Source organism: Apodemus sylvaticus, chromosome 10, assembly GCF_947179515.1.
Source record: "Apodemus sylvaticus chromosome 10, mApoSyl1.1, whole genome shotgun sequence".
NCBI classification, from domain to species: Eukaryota; Metazoa; Chordata; class Mammalia; order Rodentia; family Muridae; genus Apodemus; species Apodemus sylvaticus.
The window spans coordinates 17251604-17275365 of record NC_067481.1 but is presented as its reverse complement, the minus strand read 5'-3'; the positions used below and the strand labels follow the sequence as shown (position 1 = coordinate 17275365).

The 23762-nt window shown below is 36.1% G+C and overlaps 1 protein-coding gene across 3 annotated transcripts in view; it reads left to right on the top strand.

Moving 5' to 3' along the window:
* The window catches only part of Tanc2 (tetratricopeptide repeat, ankyrin repeat and coiled-coil containing 2), a 347779-nt gene that overhangs the window by 106069 nt on the left and 217948 nt on the right, over positions 1 to 23762 (top strand). For 2 of the 3 annotated variants that reach the window (XM_052195688.1, XM_052195689.1), the window contains exon 4: positions 10672 to 10854. In XM_052195688.1, coding sequence (XP_052051648.1) covers positions 10672 to 10854 — 183 coding nt within the window. The remainder of the gene's footprint in view (positions 1 to 10671; positions 10855 to 23762) is intronic. The other variant, XM_052195690.1, reaches the window with a different exon arrangement.

Here is a 23762-nt window from a genome sequence, read left to right as displayed (position 1 = left end):
TTGAGGCTATCACTGAGATTGACCAGGCTCCACTCACTGTAAGCATTCATTAGTGTTGTTTTCTCAATCACTGCCATATTGACAGTCCATGGCATACTGACTCTCCATGTGGCTTTGATCTACCTTGCCCTGATGGTTAAAGATGCTGTGCATTTTAACTTATTTTCTATTTTCATTTCATTTAGGACTGACTATTCAATTCATTTTGTTGAAGAATTATTTGTTCTCTTGTAGTGTTTAATTTTTCAGTTTTTATTAAATTCTTTGTATTAATCCTTTGTAGGATGAATAGCTAACAAAGATATCTGCACTTCTGTTGGGTTGACTTTTAATTGTTTACTCTGTTGTGCAGAAAGTTTTCAGTGTTACAAATCTCAGTTTTTAGTTCCTGCTGTTATTTCCTGAGCTACTAGAGTCCGATTTTGAAAGTTGTTGCTCATATTGTGAAATGTTTTTTCCTAGTTAAGTAGTCACAAAGTTTTTTGTGTTATATTACAAATTTTAATCCACTTTTAAACTTAATTTATACAGAGGAAGAGAAGGGAATTTAATGTCAGTCTTTTGCATATACATAGCTTTCCCAGCATCATTTGTTGAGAGGCTTCTTTTTGTCACCATGAGTTTTACAGCCATCTAATTCTTTACAAAGCAGTCAAAAACTCATTTTCTGAGTCTCTCTTTGGTTTGAGTCTGAATTTGTGCCAGGGTCATGCAATTTCCCTTTTTCTTTTTGTGTGGAATTATTTTAATTATTTGACGTCTTCGTAGTTCCATATGATTTTTTTCTATTGTACCCCCCCATTTCTATGAAGAATATCATTGACATTCTGATTGCAATTATATTGAATCTGTACATAGCATTAGTTAGTATAAGCCATTTTAACAATATCCTGTTCATCCTTTTACTTGGAATACCTTTTATCTTCTTGTGTCTTCTTCAATTTCCTAAGTAGTTTCTATTGTAGAGGAGTCTTTAATACCTTCACGTTTATGCCTAGGTTTTTTGTTATTATATTTTGTTTTGTGGCTATTTTGAGTGGATTGTTTCCTGACTTGAATTTTAGAACATTGCATATTAGTATATACAGAAACTACTTATTTTCATAAATGTTCTAGATGAGTCTTTAAGTAAAGGATGGCATTGTCTATAAATAAGCGTAATTTCACCTGCTTTTTTTTATTTCTGTCACCTTTATCTTTTTCTCTTGCCTTTTGTTCTATCCAAAAATAAAGTATTATATGATAAGAATGGAGAAAGTGGATATCTTATTGTGTTCTTAAAATAGTTTCCATTCTTCAATAAGTTTCATGTTGTCTATAAACATCTGTCTTGAACAGACTTTGTTGGTTTATAGCTAGCTTCATCTGGACTTTCGTCATAAAGGAATGTTTAAACCTAAAGGGATATTTTTCTGAATCTGTTTAGATTGTCTTGTGACTTTGTCCGAGATGCTAATTATGTACTGTGTTACATTTACTGACTTGTATATGTTGAATCCTTCTTGCAGTACTTGAATACAATCAATTTTATCATGGTGTGTGATCTTTCCAGTGTGTTACTGATTTCAGGTTACCAGTATTTTGTTGAAGATTTTTATATGATCATTCAGGAAGTTAGTTACAGTTTACATTTTGGTTGTATCATCTTTCTCTTTTGGTGAAGGTGGATGGGTGGGAATGGTGCAGAGGGGAATGGGGGAGTAGAGAGGGTGATAGAATCTCATTCTTCGATTCACATAGATCTGAAACTTACTATTAGCTCAGGATAGCTTTAAAATCATGGCATGACATTGCTCCTGTCTTACTCTCCCCCAAGTGCTGAGATTATAGGTGTGAGCCACTTGATCCTACTCTATATGCTTTTGGTATTAGTGTAGGGCTGGCTTTGTAAAGTGATCTTACAAGCATTCCCATTTCAATTTCATGGAGTCCCAATGTTATTAAAGGTCTACTAGAATTCATCAGTGCTGTTTCAGAATCGCTCTTTTTTTGTGGGAGATGTTTAGTTACTGTTTTTATCTCATTGAGGTTTGATCTGTTTGGGTTGTTTAGTATATCATCTGTATCACATGTTCCCTTTTTTTTTTTTTTTTTTTTTTTTTTTTTTTTTTTTTTTGTCTTTTTTGGATTTGTTTTTTTCGACACAAGGTTTCTCTGTATAGCCCTGGCTGTCCTGGAGCTCACTCTGTAGACCAGGCTGGCCTTGATCAGAAATTCACCTGCCTCTGCCTCCCAGAGTGCTGGGATTACAGGTGTGCACCACCACCGCCTGGCACATGTTTCATTTTTTAAGACTTTTGAAAGTTTTTGGAATATGTAAAATTTAAAAAATATTTCATAATGATCCTCTGGCACTTAGTGCTGTCTGTTGCTGTTCTTCTGTTTCTTTTTAGTTAGCTGTCATTAGGTTTATCAAATTTTCTTATCTTTTTAGTGAATCAGCTCTTATTTTTGTTGATCCTTTCTACTGTTTTTTATAGTAAATTGTTTTCAGATCTAATAGTCTATGTTTCACCTACTGTATTAATTTTGGATTGGCTAGCTAAGACTTTGTATATATCATTAGGCTATTTCTCTGATATGACTGATTTTTTTTAATGCAGACAACTCATAAATCCTTTTAGAATATCTTCACAATATCCCATAGATACTGGTACCTGGCATTTCATTTTCATTTGATTATAGGAATTTCAAAATGTACTCCTTTAATCAGGTCTCAACTTTATTTCAAAAGTATAATCATGATTCAACCGCCATATTTTTGGATAAACTCTGTAAGCTTCCCTTGATTCTAATTTTTAGTTTTATTTCATTCTTATCTGATAAAATTCAGAAATTTCTTTCATTTTATTTTATGGCCTAACCTATAATAGTAAACTTTAGTAAAAACTTTAGTAAAATTTTTTTAGTTCTCTATAAATGGGGTAGAGATACCTCTCACAGATACCGTAGCCTATTACATAAAAATCCCAGGGCCCATTGGCCTTCCCAAACAGTATGGGATATTACCATTGCTCTTGGTTATACTCCATAACTTGACTATAAACTCTATTGCTACATACACCATATGTACTTTAGTCATAGATCATGGAGGGATCAAGTTGCTATGGACATGGAAGCTTCATTCCTGCTAGCTAGCTTTAATAGTGCTGGAAGGTGTTACATATGCTACCACCAGAGGGAAATGATCAGTGTCTTACACAGCTGTGAACCTGGTGAGCTAGAATAACAACTGGCCTAGCAGGATGTGTCTGCTGATTTAATAGTGGCACAAATGTAACTGAAGTAACCAACTTTCTGATTAGCGGTAAAGCCTGCTCCACAAAGTAGAACTCATACTTGGTATCATTAATCGGGCCAAAAGCCTGCTGCTGGCTAGGTCATAATCCCTAAGGGAAAACCTAACAGTTTTAGTTTGATTATATATATATATATATATATATATATATATATATATATATATATATATATATATATATATATATATATATATACCCTATATACCCTACCTTTTGTTTGTTTGTGAGTGACAGGGTCTTTCTTTGTAGTCCTGTCTGTACTGGAACTTGAGCTCACCAGTATCCTCCTACCTCTGCCTCCAAAGTGCTGAAATTAAATGTGTACATCACCAGGCCCAGCAGTTACTGTCTTTATATGTATATATAGAATAATTCATCTCTCAGCCCTCATCAACGAAGTTTCATTTATAGTAGGTTGTTAGTAATACAAAAGACTCACAACTGGTCCTTGTGGACTGCTCCCCTTTAAATGAGACAGCTATGCCATACTCCATCCCTCCAAGACCTGGAGATAATTGAAAATGAGGGTGCAGAAAGATGCTAAGAACCTGAGATTGTGTCTGCAGTGAGACAATGTGTATGGGACATGACAGTGCCGTTGCTCATGTTCGTGTCTAACTGTCTGAAATAGAACATTCCACACTGTCTTGGTTTTAGCATTTCTGTTTGGCAGAGCTGATAAATTCTGATTTATTTGATTGCCTTTATAAGCAATATGGAGTTACTTTTACAGCCTTTAGTATTCTTTTTTTTGACTTGCTGGCATTTTAACTATTATGTGACAATGTGACACAGAGAGATTCTTTTCTGGCCATGTCTGGGTCTTAAATGCCTTCTCTACTTGAAGTTTAATATCTTGGCCTTCAGAAAATTTCTGGTGTGATTTCATTGCGTGTGTTTTCTCTGACTTTCACTTGTGGCTCCCTCTACTCCTTTCTCTATTCCTTAGGCTTGGTCTCTTGATCCCGAGATCCTGGAAGCTGGAGCCACAGTTATTGATTGTGTACCTTGTTGTTGAGGTTTTCTTCTTTTGCCATTTAAATGTAATAATTTCTCAACTTTGTCTTCAATCCCTGCTCTATTGGTGATATTTTCCATTGATTTTAAGAATTTGATTCATTAAGATTTTCATTTCTAGCAAGGCATGGTGGTACATGTCTTTAATCCAAGCACTTGGGAGTCAGAACCAGGTGGATCTCTGTGAGTTTGAGTCCACCCTGATCTATAAAGTATGTTCCAGGACATCCAGTGCTACACAGTGAAATCCAGTCTTAAAAATCACCCCCTACCCAAAAGCCTTTCATTTACAAGATTTTCTTCCCCCTAAAGACTCTAGCTTATTGGTGAATTTCTCATCTGAATCTTGAATTGACTTCTTTGTTTCATTCATCTGTTTAGTCATCTCCTCTTGATGTCATTGAGGGCGTTGTGTAAAAATTAGATGGTTAAATTTGTTGTTTTTTTGAGCCATTTCTATGTATTTAGATTTGGTTTCTTTAAAAAAAAAATTTATTTATTTATTATATGTAAGTACACTGTAGCTATTCTTCAGACATCCCAAAAGAGGGCATCAAATCTCATTAAGGATGGCTGTGAGCCACCATGTGGTTGCTGGGATTTGAACTCAGGACCTTCAGAAGAGTGGTCAGTGCTCTTAACCACTGAACCATCTCTCCAGCCCTAGATTTGGTTTATATAAAGCAGTGAACTTCTGAAGAAGGGATATTCTGTCCCTTCATCATAGTTCCTGTATTTCTATTTAGTGATATCTTATCTTTTGGAATGACTGTATCCTCCAATTTTTATAAGTGTCTTCTTGGTAACCTGTTCTTTTCATATTGCAGTTATAAAAACTCAAAAACAAACTGGGTATTTAAATATAGTGAAAAGCAATTGGAAACAACTATATTCCCAATAAGGGTAGAAAAGAAAGTACCAAGATATTACATTGGCACTCATACTAATAGTCCAGTATTAGGTATTGTATTAACTCTCTCAGAATTTAAAACATTTCTGTGTATTCTTTTGTGATTGCGTTACCTCGCTTAGGATGATATTTTCCAGTTCCACCCATTTGCCTAAAAAGTTCATGAATTCATTGTTTTTAATTGCTGAATAGTACTCCATTGTGTATATATACCACATTTTCTGTATCCATTCCTCCACTGAGGGATATCTGGGTTCTTTCTAGCTTCTGGCTATTATAAATAAGGCTGCTATGAACATAGTGGAGCAGTGGATATTAATTAGCCTTGAAGCTCTGAATACTGAAGATACAATTAGCATAGCAAATGATTCCCATGAAGAAGGAAGAAGAGGACCCTAATCCTAGAAAGGCTTGATCCAGCATTGTAGGGGAGTCCCAGGACAGAGAAAAGGGAGGGGGAAAGATAGGAGAATGGATGAAGAGAAGAGGACTTACGGGACATATAGGGAGGGGGGAACTGGGAAAGGGGAAAGCTTTTGGATTGTAAACAAAGAATATAGAAAATTAAAAAAATATATATATATATAAACATTTCTGTTTTAAATTGAGAGAGAGAGAGAGAGAGAGAGAGAGAGAGAGAGGCTTATTAAAGCACCATAAGATAAGGCCAGGCATCCTCAGACTTTGGCCTTTATCTGATGCTGTGTCCCACCCAGAACCATTCCTTAAAGGCTAGGCAGGCCCCTGGCACTTATGTGATAAAAATAATAAAAAAAAATTTTAAAAGTTACCAAAGGCAAACGTATTAGCAAATAATAGTAATACAAATTAAGGGACAGGGAAAGGAAAAAGGAGAGAAAAGGCAAAAATAGCAAAGAAGACACTGGGATAAGAACATGAGAGATAATGGTGAGAGGAAACAAAATATTAACACAATTAATGAGCAAAACAAAATAATCCAGATTAAACCAAACAAGTCAAATAGATGAATATTAAGTGGCTAATGGAGATAATTTTCTGCCACCTCACCAACGGCAGATTACAAGATAGTGGCTTGGTTTCTGTTTTCTTAGCAGATTAGACCAGAAATGGCAATTTGTAGGCTGAGCCTTACCATGCTTATCCAGTTGGAGCTTGTTAGTTACTGAGACCGCTGATGGGTTGAATACTTGTTCATTGTTCTGCATATGCAAGCCCAGCAACACAGACAGTATAAGAACCACTTTCAGCTCACTCTCCTAGAAGCCTGTGGATCACCTGATGGATTGCTCTCTTGTACCAAAGACTTCTGCCAGTGTGATACCTGGGTGTGGAAGACCTGAATAGTAATTAGTTGTATTTAAAAACCAAATGTGCCCTAGGCTCCAAGAGTGCATAAAAGAGTCAAACCAAAGCAGTGTGTTCTTCCCTGTCTCCACTCCTATCCTCCCACCTTAGTACAAAATACAAAAGTAGGGTACCAAGAGATACAGTGTGATACAAGTGATAAAGAGACTTTGCCTGTCTGTTCCAACCTCCATGTGTGATGCACTATTCAGTTTCACTCTTTTTTGCAGAGCTCAATCTGCAGCTCCCTAATAGAAGAGCTCTCTATCTCCATAGCATGCTGTGCTTTCACTTGCCCTTCAGTGACTAGGCTCACCATTAGTGACACATTGATGGGTACTGAACCTGACATCTGACTAGCCTAGTGCTACAGAACTACACCAGCTGGTCCACAGCCAAACTGCAGATTCACACGAATAGAGTAAGTTCGTTTTCTGCTGAATTTTTGAGATTGCTAGTTATCTAAGAAAAGTTATTAAGCAGCCTAATCCTGTTAATATTCACCAATATTTTACTTGAAGCATACATTTTTAGAATTTGTTTATAGCATCAATGAGTTCAAGTATAATTTATAGGACAAAGAAGATAAAAAGAAACTGTTTCTAGCCAGAGAAATGAACTAGGACAGCCAAACTGGACTAATTGCACTATGATTCCTTAAGGATTATCAGATCCTAAAATTACCAACTCATTTTTAACAGTGGAACATTGTGAGAGCTGGTACTTCACTAAATGAAATGCAGCATTTTGAATACATTCCTTCATAAAAAAAATCTAGTGCTGATTTTGATTACCAAAGGATTTGTTAGTTTGTAAATTACCATAATGGATTCCAATCTGTTAAATAATATAATTTTGTATAAATCAATTTCAGATATTTTGAAGGCACAGTGATTAGATAAACACACCTCAAAAGATAGGTCTGTGAGATGTATTGTTCATCTGATCAGGCAGGGGCAGGGAGAGGGAAAATAGAACATATTAAACACAGTGATCAGAGACTAAGAAGAATAAAGGTTCAAGATGCTGGTAGAAGTTCTAAAATCCAAGGATAAGTAATAAATTTTATATTTCTGCCTCTTGAATATTGGTGGTATATTAGTAATAGTTGGGACTAAGGTAGTGGTGGGAGAGTGGACAGAACATGGAACTTTGAAATATATTTTAGATTGGCAGTCTGCAGAACTGTTAGTTATGTGTTGTAAAAATTGATAAGGGAAGAATTCAGAGATGATTGATAGGTGTCTGAACTGAAAAATATGTGTTTAGAGATAAAAGCCATGTCATTCTTCACTGAACTACAGTTCATAAACCATTAAGCTCACTATCCCCAGATATTCCCATGGCTTTTAGCATGTTCACTGTGCCATATGAACATCAGTGCTTTCTTACCCATCACCCCAAAAGAAAACATCAGGCCCATTGAACAGCTGTCCAGAGCATCTTAAATATAAGCAGAATCATGTTGTATGTGGCTTTTTGTTACTTCTTTCACTCAACATTAGCTTTCAAGACTTTTTGAACTGTATGTCATATGTCAGACCATCATTCCTTTGACAGCTAAATATTTAATTTATGTGAAATATGATATAGCTGTGTGTGTCACATTTATCAGTTTATGACATTTGCGTTGTTTCTACTTTTTGGTTATTATAAATAATGCTACTGCAAATACTCATGTTGAAGTGTTGGTTTGTAAACCTGTGTTCACGGCTTTTGGCTATATACATGAAAGAATGAAGAACGAATTGAGCCATATTGTGATTCTGTGTTTAACTTTTGGATGAGCAACCTATGTTTTACACAGAAGCTATACCATTTCTCTCCCCTGCCATTATATGATAGTTTCATTTTTTTTATATATTTAACAATTGTTTGAAGTTATTTGGATTGGTAACCTTCAGAAGAAGAATATGTCCAAAGGGTTAGTAAGAGGAAAAAATTAGCAAATGATTTCTAGACTTCTAGATTAAAAAAAATACATGGTTAGAGGGATCGTTCTTTATTGAACTACAATTCACAAACCATAGCACACACATACAGTTCATATACCATAGTGCACACATACAGTCACATACCATAGCGCACACACACAGTTCACATACCATAGCACACACACACACAGTTCACATACCATAGCACACACACACACAGTTCACATACCATAGCACACACACACACAGTTCACATACCATAGCACACACATACCCAGTCAAGATCAGAGGACAACTTGAAGGAGTGAGTTCTTCTTTCCATCATGTTCTGGGGATTGAGCTCAGGTTTGGCAACAAACATTCTTACCCACTGAGCCATCTTTTCTTTGTTCTTAAAAGTGGCATCTATCTTAGTGGCTATAAAGAAGGGTCTCATTTCACTTTGATTTACTTTTATAGAAAGATGGTTCAGCATACTTTCAAATGCAAAGGGGCCATTTATGAGTCCTTTATAAATATCTGCTCAAGTCCTTTGCCCAATTTTTCATTGTGTGTGTGTGTGTGTGTGTGTGTGTGTGTGTGTGTGTGTGTGTATGTGTGTGTGTGTGTCTTTTTGTTGTTGGGTTGTAAGGGTCCTTTATATATTATAAAGCCTAGACTCATCAAAAATATTTGCAAATATTTTTCCATTCTGAGAATTGTATTTTCATTTTTTAATAACATTCTTTGATACCCAAAATGGTCTTTTTGTTTGGTTTTGTTTTAAATAAAATATAGTTTATTCACATTTCTCTTGCTCATGTTTTGGTACTATTTATTCAAGAACACATTCCCATTTTTGTAGAGTTACTCTTTTAAAAAAAAAATACACACTTTTGGGGTAAGTTTGTGTGAGTGACTACACACCCACAGTGTGCATCTGGTGGTCAGAAGCTAGCCTGCAGAATATTTTTCTGTTTTTTCATCATGTAGGTCCTGGGGTACTTCAGGTGGGCAGAATTAGTGGGAATTACCTGTGTTTGCCGAGCCTTCTCATTGGCCTGTACTTCTGTTCTTTTGGCTCTCTAGTTGTCATCCTAGTATTTTCTAGTTATCTTGTCTATGTAAATTTGCCTTCAAATTCAGCTAAATTTTAATTCTTTTAATATTCTAAAATTCTAAACTTTTAGTTTCTTAACATATTAAGCCTACTTCTTTAAATGTTGTACCTTGTTGATGAACACATTTTATTTTCTGTCAGGTTATATTTGCCTTATTTGGCTTTTTCTCTGTTGTTGTTGTTGCTGTTGTTGGCTTTTCCTCTGTTGTTGTTGTTGCTGTTGCTGCTACTGCTGTTCTCTTTCTCACACACAGACACACACACATTTGTTTATTTATTTGCTTATTTATTCAATTTATTCACTCAATAAAGATTGAACCTGGAACCTTGAGAATGTGAGGCAAGGAGTCTGGCCATGGAGTTATAACCCCAGTTTATATGATTTTTCTGATTCATCTTCAATGTATATGTGTTACTGTTAATTAATGACCAAATACTGTATAGTAATATTTTTCTAACTGTAGCAAATTTGTGTAAATAGTGTAAGACATGTTATGATAGGTCTTTTTTTTTTTTTTTTTTTTTGTGGTCCTAGCAACCTGCTATTGTCTTTATTTAATTTTATGGAAGTTATGGTTGTAAGATCCAGTCTCTCTCTGCCTCCCTCCCTCCCTCCCTCCCTCCCTCCCTCCCTCCCTCCCTCCTTCCTTCCTTCCTTCCTTCCTTCCTTCCTTCCTTCCTTCCTTCCTTCCTTCCTTCCCTCCTTCCCCCTCCCTCCCTCCTTCCCTCTCCCTCCTTCCCTCCTTCCTTCTCCCTCCTTCCCTCCCCCTCTCTCTCTCCCTCCCTCCCTCCCTCCCTCCCTCCCTCCCTCTCCCTTCCTCCCTCTCCCTCCCTCCCTTCCTCCCTTTCTTCTTCCTTCTTAATTTTTCTTTCCTCCTTCCATCCACCCCTCCCTCCCAATAAATAATGTGTGTGTGTGTGTTCACACGTGAGCGTGTGTCTGTGTTATAATGTGTGTGTGTTCACATGTGAGCGTGTGTCTGTGTTATAATGTGTGTGTATGTGTGTGTTCACACGTGAGCGTGTGTCTGTGTTATATACTGAATCATCCTTATCATCTCTTGTACTCTCCTTTCCTATTAACAGGTGGCATCTCCACAGAAAGCGATTGTGCTTTTGAGCCAGACTACGCTGTTCCACCACTTCCAGTGAGTGAAGGTATGCAGCACATTCGGATTATGGAGGGCATGTCTCGCTCTCTTCCATCCTCCCCCTTACTCACACATCAGTCTATCAGTGTTCGGCTCCAACCTGTGAAGAAGTTAACTGGTAAGGAATTTTACCTGAATTTAGTATGTTTGACAGGAAACCTGAAAGTATGACACTTTAGGTCACATTAGATGTGTGTATGTGCATCTTCAGGTTACCTACCCACTGCCTTCCCACTGCCATAATACTCTTAGAAAGTGGGGATACTACTGATTTTAATTTAGGGAATTAGAGCCGTACTCAGTTTGGCAGATTGATGTATTCATTTCTAAGTGACCCATCTGTTGTGGATATGTTTTTCTAGATTTTCTGGAAGTTCTTAGTTTTTCCAGAATACTGTTGTTCTGACTTCACTTACCAGCCTGTTCCTGTCACATTAACAGATGGAGACATTGGAATTTTAGTTGTATTAGAGCTTGACAGTTGTATGAGAGCTTTAGTTGTATTAGAGCTTGACATTCAGCAAATATATAGATATTAGCCATGTTTTTGTTTGAAATCATGATTTCTAGATTTTATCTCTAGTGTTCAAATTTGACTTGGATGTTTTCTCTTCATAGGCTATTACAACTCCTTGGCATATTTACTGTGATTCATAAATTGTTATGGCACTGACTTTAAATATATCTCAGAGTCTTTATTGCTCATTCAGTTCATTAGGTTTAAAAGTAAGTCTTTATTAAGTGGACTTTTGTCCTCAACATTTTCAGGGAAGAAATTGTGAGATATAACTGAAGAATATTTCCATGTGAAGATATGAAAGCCTGGATTACACAGTTAGATTCTTCTGACATTATCATTATATTCTTAAAACAAAATATATTAATTATATAAACTGATGGCTTTCACTGTGGCATTTTACGCAGCATCCTCTAGATAGCTGCCAGTTGATGGGATTGATGGATTTGAGTGCATAAAGGATGAAATTAAGGATATGATTGTTTCCTCTTTGCCTGGTATTGAACTAAAGTAGGAGGTTTGTTTGTTGTGCCATGTTAAAAAGAAAAGAAGGAAGAGAATAAAATGAGACTTTTTGATTCTTATAAATAGAATGAACTACTTAATGTTTATAATTTTTCACCAAAGCACAATATTTCAGTATTCAGTAGTTTCATAAAGTGTATGAGTTTGACTTCTTTACATTGCTGATTGTACTTTAGGCATTTTCAGGTAACTTGAAGTTCTTAATTCAAAGTATTGACTTGGGTCATTAGATAAGCTTAATAACGCAGTAGTCTAAAATACTGGTTCCTTTCCAAAGTCTAACATTATAATGAATTTTAACATGGCATGATAAGATTAAGCTTTGATTTGCTTAAAAATCACCTCAGTTTTTGCAGTTAAAAGTGTCATTAATAAAAACACAAAGTGCAAAACCTGATAGCTGCTATGTGTTTATTTCATTTCCCACACCCCGCAGGGAAAGTTCAAAAAAGTTCCCATTTCTGTGAAGTAAGCTAGATTGCATGTGGTTTTGTGGCACCTACCTGATTGGCTTATACCAATTTCACTATTAGTCTAAATAGCTATCTTTGTTAAAATATAAATTCACTTAAAAACAAAGTCAGTAAGTCACTATTTCAGAGGTGATATCATAGTACTGTAAGACAGGGTATAGTTGACTAACATGTATAAACCAACGAGTTTTAATTTCACAGAATTTTAAATGTGTGGAACGTCTCATAAAGTTTTACTTACTGAAGAATGTAAGCAACCTAAGCATTAAAGACTTAAGAATGAATTTTATAACTTCTGAATGAAGGAAATATGTTTTCTTAAAACAATTCCTTAAAAATGTTTTAATGTTTTTTATTATTTTCGCCATGTAAGGCAGATCATAAACTTGTCTATTTAAATGGAATAAATGAAAAAAAAGTTTAAAAGGCACCCTTGGTCCATAGATTGCTTTTACCCTTTTCCTAATTAAGTTTGTTTAAATAAATAAAAAGTTAAAGGAAGAAACTACAGACAATATGGAAATACCCTCCAGAGATACTTACCCCAAAGCACAAATTTAATGAGGCCATTAGGGCTATACTTAACTAATTTATCTATGTCCATTCATTTAAACTTCCAAATATCACTTGTAGGCATATTACCTACCTACCAAACAGATTAAATAGTGTTAGCTTTCTAGAAATAGTGTTTTATTTCTCTTATGGCTTTCTAACTTTTGGTTTACTGTTTTCAGTATATAGCATAAGGCTCAGTCATTCATCAGATTATTTGTTTAGGACTATATACTGGATGCTATTCTAAGTAAAACATAGCAGTGAAAAAGACAAGGTCTTGCTTCAAGGTTTTTATATTTTAGTTGTGAGGGATATTGATAAGAAATATATAGCTACTAGATATATGACTTTACAAACCCAGAGGCAGGCAGATCTCTGTGCATTCTAGGCCAGCCTGGTTTACACGACTCCAGGACAGCTAATGCTACATAGACCCTTGTTTAAATGGTCGTGGCAGGCAATAACCAGTAACCAATAATCAAATAATTCTAGATAGAACAAGTATTATGAAGATATGAAGTATGGAAAGGTGTGCAGAGAAATTGGGGTAGAAATGGGGGGTTTCTTCCTGTAGAATAATACAAGAGGAAGAAAAGTAAGGAACACGGTTTAGGAGAAGAGTCTAGTGTTGTTTAACAGTGTCAGAAGAGAGGTAAATAGAAAACGAATTGAAGAGGCAGACAGAGGTTGGATATTTTTGCCTAGTAAGGGGCCTACTTTGATTGTAAGATCATAAGCAGAGGTGGGATAAATACAATCTGCTTCAACTTTTAATTGGATCTTGTTGGCAAGTGTGGAGAGTATAGAGTGTGAGTGATAGAGCGTTCATTCTGTGTTTGTTAACCTTGCAGGAATGGGTTCCTTCTTGGTACTACTTGAGTCCCAGCGATTGAATTCAGGTCATCAGGCTTGTCAACGTGTGCCTTTATCCACTGATCTGTCTCACCAGCCCACTTCATTAACCTTTTACTTGTTTTGCTGAGCTTTAAATAGTCCTCAGTATCAAACAACTTGAGTACATTTGTTATCATTATAAGATACTACAGAGGATTAACCTTTTTGTGTCATTTGGGGCAGCTTTTGTGTCCAACTTTTTTTTATGTTAGTTAGTTAGCACATGTATATGTGAAGAGGACTTGTTTGTCAAAACTTTAAAAGACACAAATGATTTAAAGCTTGAGGGTAGTTTTTAAGAGTAGTGGATCCCACATGTTGGAAGGTTTGAGCTTGATTTTGCTTTTGATTGTGACTGTGCCTTGATATTTTTTCCTCTTGAAGTAAGAAGGTATTTTAGTGGAGCCCACAGTTAAGAGACTTTGAATTTTTAAAAGACTTGGAATTTTAAAAGATATTGGATATTATAAAAGGGATTGAACTTTTAATATGTAAAGACTGTGGGACTTTTAAAGTTATTTAGGTCTTGGGGATGAATAAGAAAGTAAGGGTTGGGGCTTAGTAGTGATGTGTTTTTGTGTTAAGTTGACAAGGGGTCAATTATACTGGCAGGTTTTGTGAGTCAACTTGACACAGACTGGGGTTATCACAGAGAAAGGAGCTTCAGTTGAGGAAGTGCCTCCATGAGATCCAGCTGTGGGGCATTTTCTCAGTTGGTAATCAAGGGGGGAGGGTCCATTGTGGGTGGTGCCATCCCTGGGCTGGTAGTCTTGGGTTCTATAAGACACAAGCTGAGAAAGCTATGGGAAGCAAGTCAGTAACATCCCTCCATGGCCTCTACATCAACTCCTGCTTCCTGACCTGATTGAATTCCAGTCCTGATCTGCTTTGGTGATGAATAGCATTTTCGAAGCTATTAATAAGCTTCCAAATTAGTAAGCTGAATAAACCCTTTCCTCCCCAACTTGCTTCTTGGTCATTATGTTTTGTGCAGGAAAACCGTGACTAAGACAATATTAAAGTGTAAAGACAGTCATTGGGTTATGGTAGAGACATGTAACCACTACTCAAAAGTGAGAGAATGATATCATAAGCTCAGTTCATGCCCTTTTTATGTTTATCATTTTTACACTCTGGGAAATTGAAAACCTATGGGGAGTTATAACAGATTTGCCATGTAATCTTGCTAAATTCATTTAAAAATGGCTGTACTTCAGTTCTTTTGTTTGCTTTTTATAAAAGCATTGATAATAGCATAGAAGAATGAGAAATAGAGGCGTGCCTTTAAGCCTTGTGAGTTGGTATCTCACAAGTGGGTAGTAATGCAAGTCACAACTATTGGAGTACCTAAAAGGTTTGAAAATTGAGTTTCTATCATGTGTATTAACTTTGTATTCTGGAATTTTAGAAGGTGACCTTCAAGTCACTTTGAAAGACCTTTTACTTTCTTGATGCTTAATTTTCAGAAACTGTCATCAAATAGGTTAAGCAGTGTAGTAGATGGTAGGTTATAACAATCTTTTTTATAGCAATTTTGGTAAGCTTCGACATACTGGCTATAGACATAAGACTGTTTTTGTCATGCATAAAATGGAAACATTTACTTATTTTAGAGACATTCTGCAAGAACCACTGCAAAGCTCTTTTGACATTAGTCTACATTATTCATGTGTTCATTGACAGTTTGCCTTAGAGTTTTGGGGAACATTGGAATTCAAGATGTATGAGTGCGAATTTCATTAGGCATGTGAATATTAAATATGATTTATTAGAGATACCTCCTATAATCTACTAAGTATTGACTGCTAGTTTTCTCGTTTAATGTGGATAAATATGGAAATGTATTTATGTCTCATAGGCATTCTAAGAAAATTATTGAAGACCTAACTTGAAAATATAAAAGGTCTACACTCGTTATTTGTCTATATAGTCTGATAACACACTGTAGCATATAAGTACATATTTTGAATTTTAGAAACAATGTTGGCATTCTAGGTGCTGTATAAATTTCTTTTGTCAGGGAGGAGGGCGGAAACTTATATAATCCCAAACTAACCTAAAACTCATCATGTAGCTGAGGCTAGCTTTAAATGCCTGGTCTTCCTGCTTTTACCTTCCTGCTGCTTGGATTAAAGGCATGAGCCTCACTGAGTCCAGCCTACTGAATTTTAAAATGAAATAGGTATACATAGTAGTCTAAGTTCCATCACTAATGACTGCTATGTTCTCATTTTTTATATTACCTGAGGAAATAAATATATGAACACTTTCAAGATCTTTGGAATATGAAGGCTTACCTGCTATAAATCCCAAGGTTAATTCAGTGATAGGAATAACAAACAGGAACTATTTCTGGCCTTTCAGAGATTATTTACTTAATCCTTCAATACTAAAAATAGAGAATGTTAGGGAATCGTTTCTTCTTTTACTATAAATAATTTCAGTTTTAACGAGTCAGAATTATTAAAGCAAACCAGAACCAAATGGCTAGAAGGTATGATCACCGTAGGCAGAGAACTTGGATGTTCATTAGCTGATGAATGGAAGAGAATGTGTTAAAGCCATATTGTTTGGCAAAAAAAATAATTTATTTTCTATGCCACAACATGGATGAACCTTGTCAATTCATTTTAAATAAAATAAGCCACTCACAGAAGGTCATATAACTATTTGTGAAATTCTAATTTATGAAGTGCCATGAATAGTCAGAGCTATGGATGAACCATTCAAATTCATTCTGAATAAAAGAAGCTAGTCACAAAAGGTCATATGAGTATTTGTAAAATTCTAGCTTATAAAGTATCATGAATAGAGACTGATCATTTAGCAGTTTCCTAGGACTGAAGGGACAAGTATGTGAAGTTAGTTCTTAGGGTGAGAGTTTAATTCTGGGTGATAAAGTATTATATGTACAGATTGTAGTGACAGTTACTCAAGACTTTGAAAATACAAAGCCTATATTCAGTGGAGAGATGAATTTCATGGTGTGTGAATTATTTCTCTGTAAAGATGTTTTTAAAGCACTGTCTATGGAAAACATTTTAATGATAAAAAGGAAAATTGATGATTTTACATTAAAGATAGATGTCATGCTTCAAAATTAATAACTCAATGGATAATGAATATGGAGGATTTGAATTATGCAGTTAATCATTTAGTTAAGTATAGAACTTGGTATAGGAAAAATGCCTTTTTAAACATCGAACTGTTTTCCAAGTATTGATCATATATTTAGTTGTAGCAAAATCTGTTTTTCAGTGAAAGTGAAAATAAAAATGGAATCTAGCAACTAAAAATAAGGAATAATTCTTTTTCCTGCTTGTAAAATTTTAATTTTTTTTAAAATAAGTTTTGAGTTATAAATAGAAACCAAACTTTAAAAAAAAACCAACAACAACAACAAAGAATTCTCACCTGAAGAACTTCGGATGGCGGAGAAGCATCTTAAAAAATGTTCAACTTCATTAGTCATTAGGGAAATGCAAATCAAAACAACCCTGAGATTTCACCTTACACCAGTCAGAATGGCTAAGATTAAAAATTCAGGAGACAGCAAGTGTTGGAGAGGATGTGGAGAAAGAGGAACACTCCTTCACTGCTGGTGGGGTTGCAAATTGGTACAACTACTCTGGAAATCAGTCTGGCGGTTCCTCCGAAAACTGGGCACCTCACTTCCAGAAGATCCTGCTATACCACTCCTGGGAATATACCCAGAGGATTCCCCACCATGTAATAAGGATACATGCTCTACTATGTTCATAGCAGCCCTATTTATAATGGCCAGATGCTAGAAAGAACCCAGGTATCCCTCAACAGAAGAGTGGATGCAAAAAATGTGGTATATCTACACAATGGAGTACTATTCAGCCATTAGAAACAATGAATTCATGAAATTCTTAGACAAATAGATGGAGCTGGAGAACATCATCCTAAGTGAGGTAACCCTGACTCAAAAGGTGAATCATGGTATGCACTCACTAATAAGTGGATATTAACCTAGAAAACTGGAATACCCAAAACATAATCCACACATCAAATGAGGTACAAGAAGAAAGGAGGAGTGGCCCCTTGTTCTGGAAAGACTCAGTGAAGCAGTATTTGGCAAAACCAGAACGGGGAAGTGGGAAGGGGTGGGTGGGAGGACAGGGGGAGAGAAGAGGGTTTATGGGACTTTCGGGGAGTGGGGAAAAGGGGAAATCATTTGAAATGTAAATAAAAAATATATCGAATAAAAAAAAAACAACTACGAGTTTAGTATATGGTGTATTAAAGGTTAGGAAATATTCCCATTAGATCACTGTTAAAAGTTATTACCTTAAGCAGTTAACATGAGGAGATAAAATAAGGAAAGGTAACTAGAAGAAGAGTTGTCAACAAAATAGAAAGCTGAAGTGAATAAAATTAATTAAAAATATTACTTAACTAATAATATATTTCTTGGAAAAGATTAAGAAAATAAATTCTTCAAGAAGAATGGTAAATTCACAGTAAAACGAAAGCAGGAAAGAAAGTAAATAACGTGCAGCATTAAAAAAGCAAAGAAGAATTGAATTAGCCACTAATAATGATACTTATGAGACTATACTATACAATTTTAGAGTACAACATCAAAAAATGGAAGAACATGATATAAGATTGACAACAAGTAAGCTTATAACAACTAGCGTAATAATCACAAAATCAAATATGCCTGCAGTCAGCAAGCTGAAAGGATTTTACAGGTAGGGTTTTTGTTTTTTTTTTAATTCGATGTATTCTTTATTTACATATCAAATGATTTCCCCTTTTCTAGGTCCCCACTCCCCGCAAGTCCCATAAGCCCTCTTCCCTCCCCCTGTTCCCCCATCTACTCCTTCCCACTTCCCTGTTCTGGTATTCCCCTATACTGTTGCATTGAGTCTTTCCAGAACCAGGGGCCACTCCTCTGTTCTTTTTGGATATCATTTAATATGTGGATTATTTCTTGGGTATTCCAAGTTTCTAGGTTAATATCCACTTATCAGTGACTGCATACCATGATTGATCTTTTGAGACTGGGTTACCTCACTTAGTATGATGTTCTCCAGCTCCATCCATTTGTCTACGAATTTCATCAATTCATTGTTTCTAATGGCCGAATAGTACTCCATTGTGTAAATATACCACATTTTTTGTATCCATTCCTCCGTTGAGGGACACCTACTAAACCTGTAAGAACTAATCATGGAAGTAGTTATGGCAATTATCGCTAGTGTTTATTGAGTTATTACTATGTTCCAGACAGCACTCAGTACTTTACATTTGTGAGGAAGTTCAGTCTTCACAGCAGTCTAAGAGGATAGTAGCAGTCTCTGTTTAAACATTTTCTCTTCTTTTAGCAGTGCCTGTTTATTTTTTACATTATTGTCATAACTACTCTGGTTTCCATGGATGAAATATATTTCTTAGTTGCTGTAATCCATTAGTCCAAGTTCTATCTTTTAGAATCATATGACATAAATTAGCATCTTCCTTATTTGGCAACACTTTATAGATTCTGGAAAGTAGTCCTCATGATTTTCTCTAAAAATCTTTAGAGACTTCATTTAAATCCTGCTTACTATTAAGAGGACACTGAAGCTATGTTGCTTATCTCATCTTAGTTGTACCAACATGGATATGAACCCAGAAGTGTGATGTGGGCCTATAATTCCAACACTTGGAGGGCTGAGGTAGGAAGATTGCGCATTCAATTACAACCTTGGCCGTATTGAAAGATTCTGTCAGAATTTTTTTTTAATTATTAAAAAAAATGCACAAGAGGGAGGTTACTTTGGAATATTTTAGAATTACATTTTCTTCTAACACCGTATTAACTTCCAGTGATCATTTTCTTTTGCAAAGACTTTATATGCATGTTTTAACATCCTTTGGACATGTAGCTCTCTGAATTTGTGATATATTCTCACTATTACTACGCATTCCTCTTTTACTGACTACCCCTTGGGATTTTTATCTGCCCTAATCCCTCATACATCAATTAACTAATTAACTTTTGAAGACTAGGTTTTTATTATGTAGCCCTGGCCGTTTCAAAATCATGATGCTCTAGCTAGAGCAATTAGACAACAAAAGGAGGTCAAATGGATACAAATTGGTATCCATTGGTACCACTATTTGAGAATTATGTGATAGTATACTTAAGCCACCCCAAAAATTCTACCAGAGAACTCCTACAGCTGATAAACAACTTCAGCAAAGTGGCTGGATATAAAATTAACTCAAACAAATCAGTAGCTTTCCTCTCTACGAAGGATAAATGGGCTGTGAAAGAAATTAGGAAACTAGCACCCTTCATAATAGTCACAAAAAATATAAAATATCTGCCTGTAACTCTAACCAAGCAAGTGAAAGATCTGTATGGCAAGAACTTCAAGTCCCTAAAGAAAGAAATAGAAGAAGACCTCAGAAGATGGAAAGATCTCCCATGCTTATGGATGTTAGGATTAACATATAAAAATAGCTATCTTACCAAAAGCAATTTACAGATTCAATGCAATCCTCCTCAAAATCCTGACTCGGTTCTTTACTGAGATAGAAAAGCAGTTCTCAGTTTCATATGTAATAACAAAAACCAGCAATAGTAAAAACAGTTCTCAACAATAAAAGACCTTCTGGGGGAATCACCATCCCTGACCTCATGCTGTACTACAGAGCAATAGTGATAAAAATTGCATGGTATTGGTACAAAGACAGATAGGTCAATCAATGGAATAGAATTGAAGACCCAGAAATAAACCCACACATCTATGGACACTTGATCTTTGACAAAGAAGTTAAAACCATACAGTGGAAAAAAGGAAATATCTTCAAAAAATGGTGCTGGTCTAACCAATGGTCTGTAAAAGAATACAAATTGATCCATATTTATCTTCTTGTACCAAGTTCATGTCCAAGTGGCTCAGGGACCTCTACATAAAACCAGATACACTGAAAAGAAAGTAGGAAATAGCCTCAAACACATTGGCACAGGGGAAAATTTCCTGAACATAACACCAATGGCTCAGGCTCTAAGATCAAGAATTGACAAATGGGACCTCATGAGACTGAAGGCAAAGAACATTGTCAATAGGGGAAAACAGCAACCTACAGATTGGGAAAATATCTTTACTAACCCTATATCCGATAGAGGGCTAATATCCAAAATATACAAAGAACTCAAGAAGTTAGACTCCAGAAAACTAAATAACCCAATTAAAAAATGGGCTAGAGAGCTAAACAGAGACTTCTCAACTAAGGAATCTCGAATGGTCAAGAAACTCCTAAAGAAATGCTCAAAGTCCTTAGTCATCAGGGAAATGCAAATCAAAACAACACTGAAATTCTACCTTAGATTAATCAGAATAGCTACGATCAAAGACTCAGGAGACAGCACATGCTGGTGAGGATGTGGAAAAAGAGAAACACTCCTCCATTGCTGATGGGTTTGCAAACTGGTACAACCACTCTGGAAATCAATCTGTCAATTCCTCAGAAAATTGGAAATAGTTCTACATGAAGACCCAGATACACCACTCTTGGGCATATACCTAAAGATGCTACACCACACCACAAGGACATATGTTCCACTATGTTCATAGCAGCCTTATTTGTAATAGCCAGGAACTGGAAACAATCCTGATGTCACACATCAGGAAGAATGGATACAGAAAATGTTTTATATTTGCACAATGGAATACGATTTAGCTATTGAAAACAAGGACATCAGAAGTTTAGCAGGCAAATGGATAGAACTAGAAAATAATCATCCTGAATGAGGTAACCTAGACCCCAAAGGACATACTTGGTATATACTCACTGATAAGTGGATATTAGCCAAAAAAAAAAAAAAAAGTTCAGAATATCCATGATACAACTCACAGATCATATGAAGCCTAACAGGAAGGCCCAAGTGTGAATGCTTCAATCCCACTTAGAAGGGAAAACAAAATAATCACAGAAGTAGAGGGAAGGAGGGAGCTAGGTGGAAGAGGGGAGGGGAAATGGAAAAGGAGAGCAGGAACAGGTATGGGGGAGACAGGTGAGAAACCCAGAGGGCCAGGAGAATGAAAAGAAACATGCAGCAGTGTAGGGTGGGGGACAGAAGGAACGACTAGAAAGTCCCAAATGCCAGGGATGTGAGAGGCTCCCGGGACCCAGTGGGGATGATATTAGCTGAAATGCTCAACAGTGAGGAGATAAAACCTGAAGAGACCATCTTCAGTAGGTAGACATGGCTGCCAGATGAGGGATGGGGTCACCCACCCTTCTCAAAATGTTTAACCCAAAATTGTTCCTGTCTAAAGGAAATGCAGGGACAAAAAATAGAGACTGAAGGAAAGGCCATCCAGAGATTGCCCCAACTTGGGATCCATTCCATGTGCAGACACCAAACCCCAACACTATTGCTAATGCCCAGATGAGCTTGGAGACAGGAGTCTGACATGACTGTCCTGAGAGGCTCTACCAGCACCTGACTGAGACAGATGCAGATTCTTACAACCAACCATTGGACTAAGCTGGGGGACCCCTATGAAAGAGTTAAGGGAAGGACTAAAGGAGCTGAAGGGGATTGCAACCCCATAGAAAGAACAATAGTATCAACTAACCAGACTCCTCAGAGCTCCCAGAGACCAAAGACCATACATAGACTGGTTCCTGGTCCCCGTTACATATGTAGCAGAGGACTGCCTTGTCTGGCCTCAGTGAGAGAGGATGCACTTGGTCCTATGGAGGCTTGATACCTCAGAGAAGGGGGATGCTAGAGAGATGGGGTGGTGTGTTTGTGGAGGGGGACAACATTTGCAATGTAAAAAATAAAATAATTATTAAAAAATTGTGATGCTCTTGCCTCTGCTATTTAAGTACTGGAATTACATACCTTGATCCCTGTTTGATTCCCTGTGATGAACGGGTTTCACTAGTGTCCTGTTACTCTCAACAGTCGTCTACCGTTGAACCAACTCTAATGTTCAGGGCTTCTTTTTAGAACTTCATAACTGTGATTTTACTATCTTACTCCTCCATCTCAGATTCTAGGTTTCCTAGCTTGATCCTTTCTCTGTCACAACTCTAAAAGAATTACTGGAAAAATCAGTTCTGTAATTTAGATTTTAGGGAAGCATACTTCTTTTAAAAAATGTAAGAAGCTATGAGACAATGATTGGGGATTTTTAGGAGGGAAAATGAATGGTATAGATAAAAATGAAAATAATTTCCATATTATTAACCATATAGAATCATCCAGAGAAATAAATATGGGCATTCCACCAGTTTTTAAATTTAGGGAAAAGAAAGGATGCTAGGGATTGAACACAGGGCATCATGTATGCTAATCTACCCCTGAGCTATATCATGCCCAGCTCTAATGAAAGAAGATTTATGACAAAAATAGAAGTATACAAAGAGATTAAAAAGAGAGAGAGAGAATCAAAGACGAGTACAATAATCCTTTATTTATACTGTTGAACAAGAATAAAGCCCCATCTGAGAAAAACTGTTTTTAAGATAGCAAAGATTGTGGAGGTACTTTGGGTGTGGGGGGAAAAGCATGAATAAGAGAAATACTGATCCACTGCATAAGAAAGATAACAATGCCGTAATTTTTGTTTATGAACTTATATGCATGATTCATCTTCTATAACTAAACTGTACATTCTGCTTCAAGCAACAGACAGAAAATTCTTGTCTCTTGAATCAAGTTGACAGAATAAAATTTGAGACCATTATGTTAAGTTTAACAACAAAATGAAGAATTAATTTGCATGTTTACATGATACACACTATCACAAAAGACTGCCTAAGCCATAACCTTGAACAACAGCCATCCCAAGTGCACCGCATGCTCCAGACACATTCAGATACTTCTCTAAGAGCTAAATGTCCAAAGAGTGTTAAAACATGATCAAGTCTTTATAAAAGAGGAATGATCACTACAGAGTTGATATCTGTTTGCTACTGATCTTTATGAGTTATCCATAATGAGATAGAGTTATGGCTTAGAACTCCAGACCCAAAATGACTGTATATAGTTAAACTAGTTAGACAACAATATGGGTCAGAATT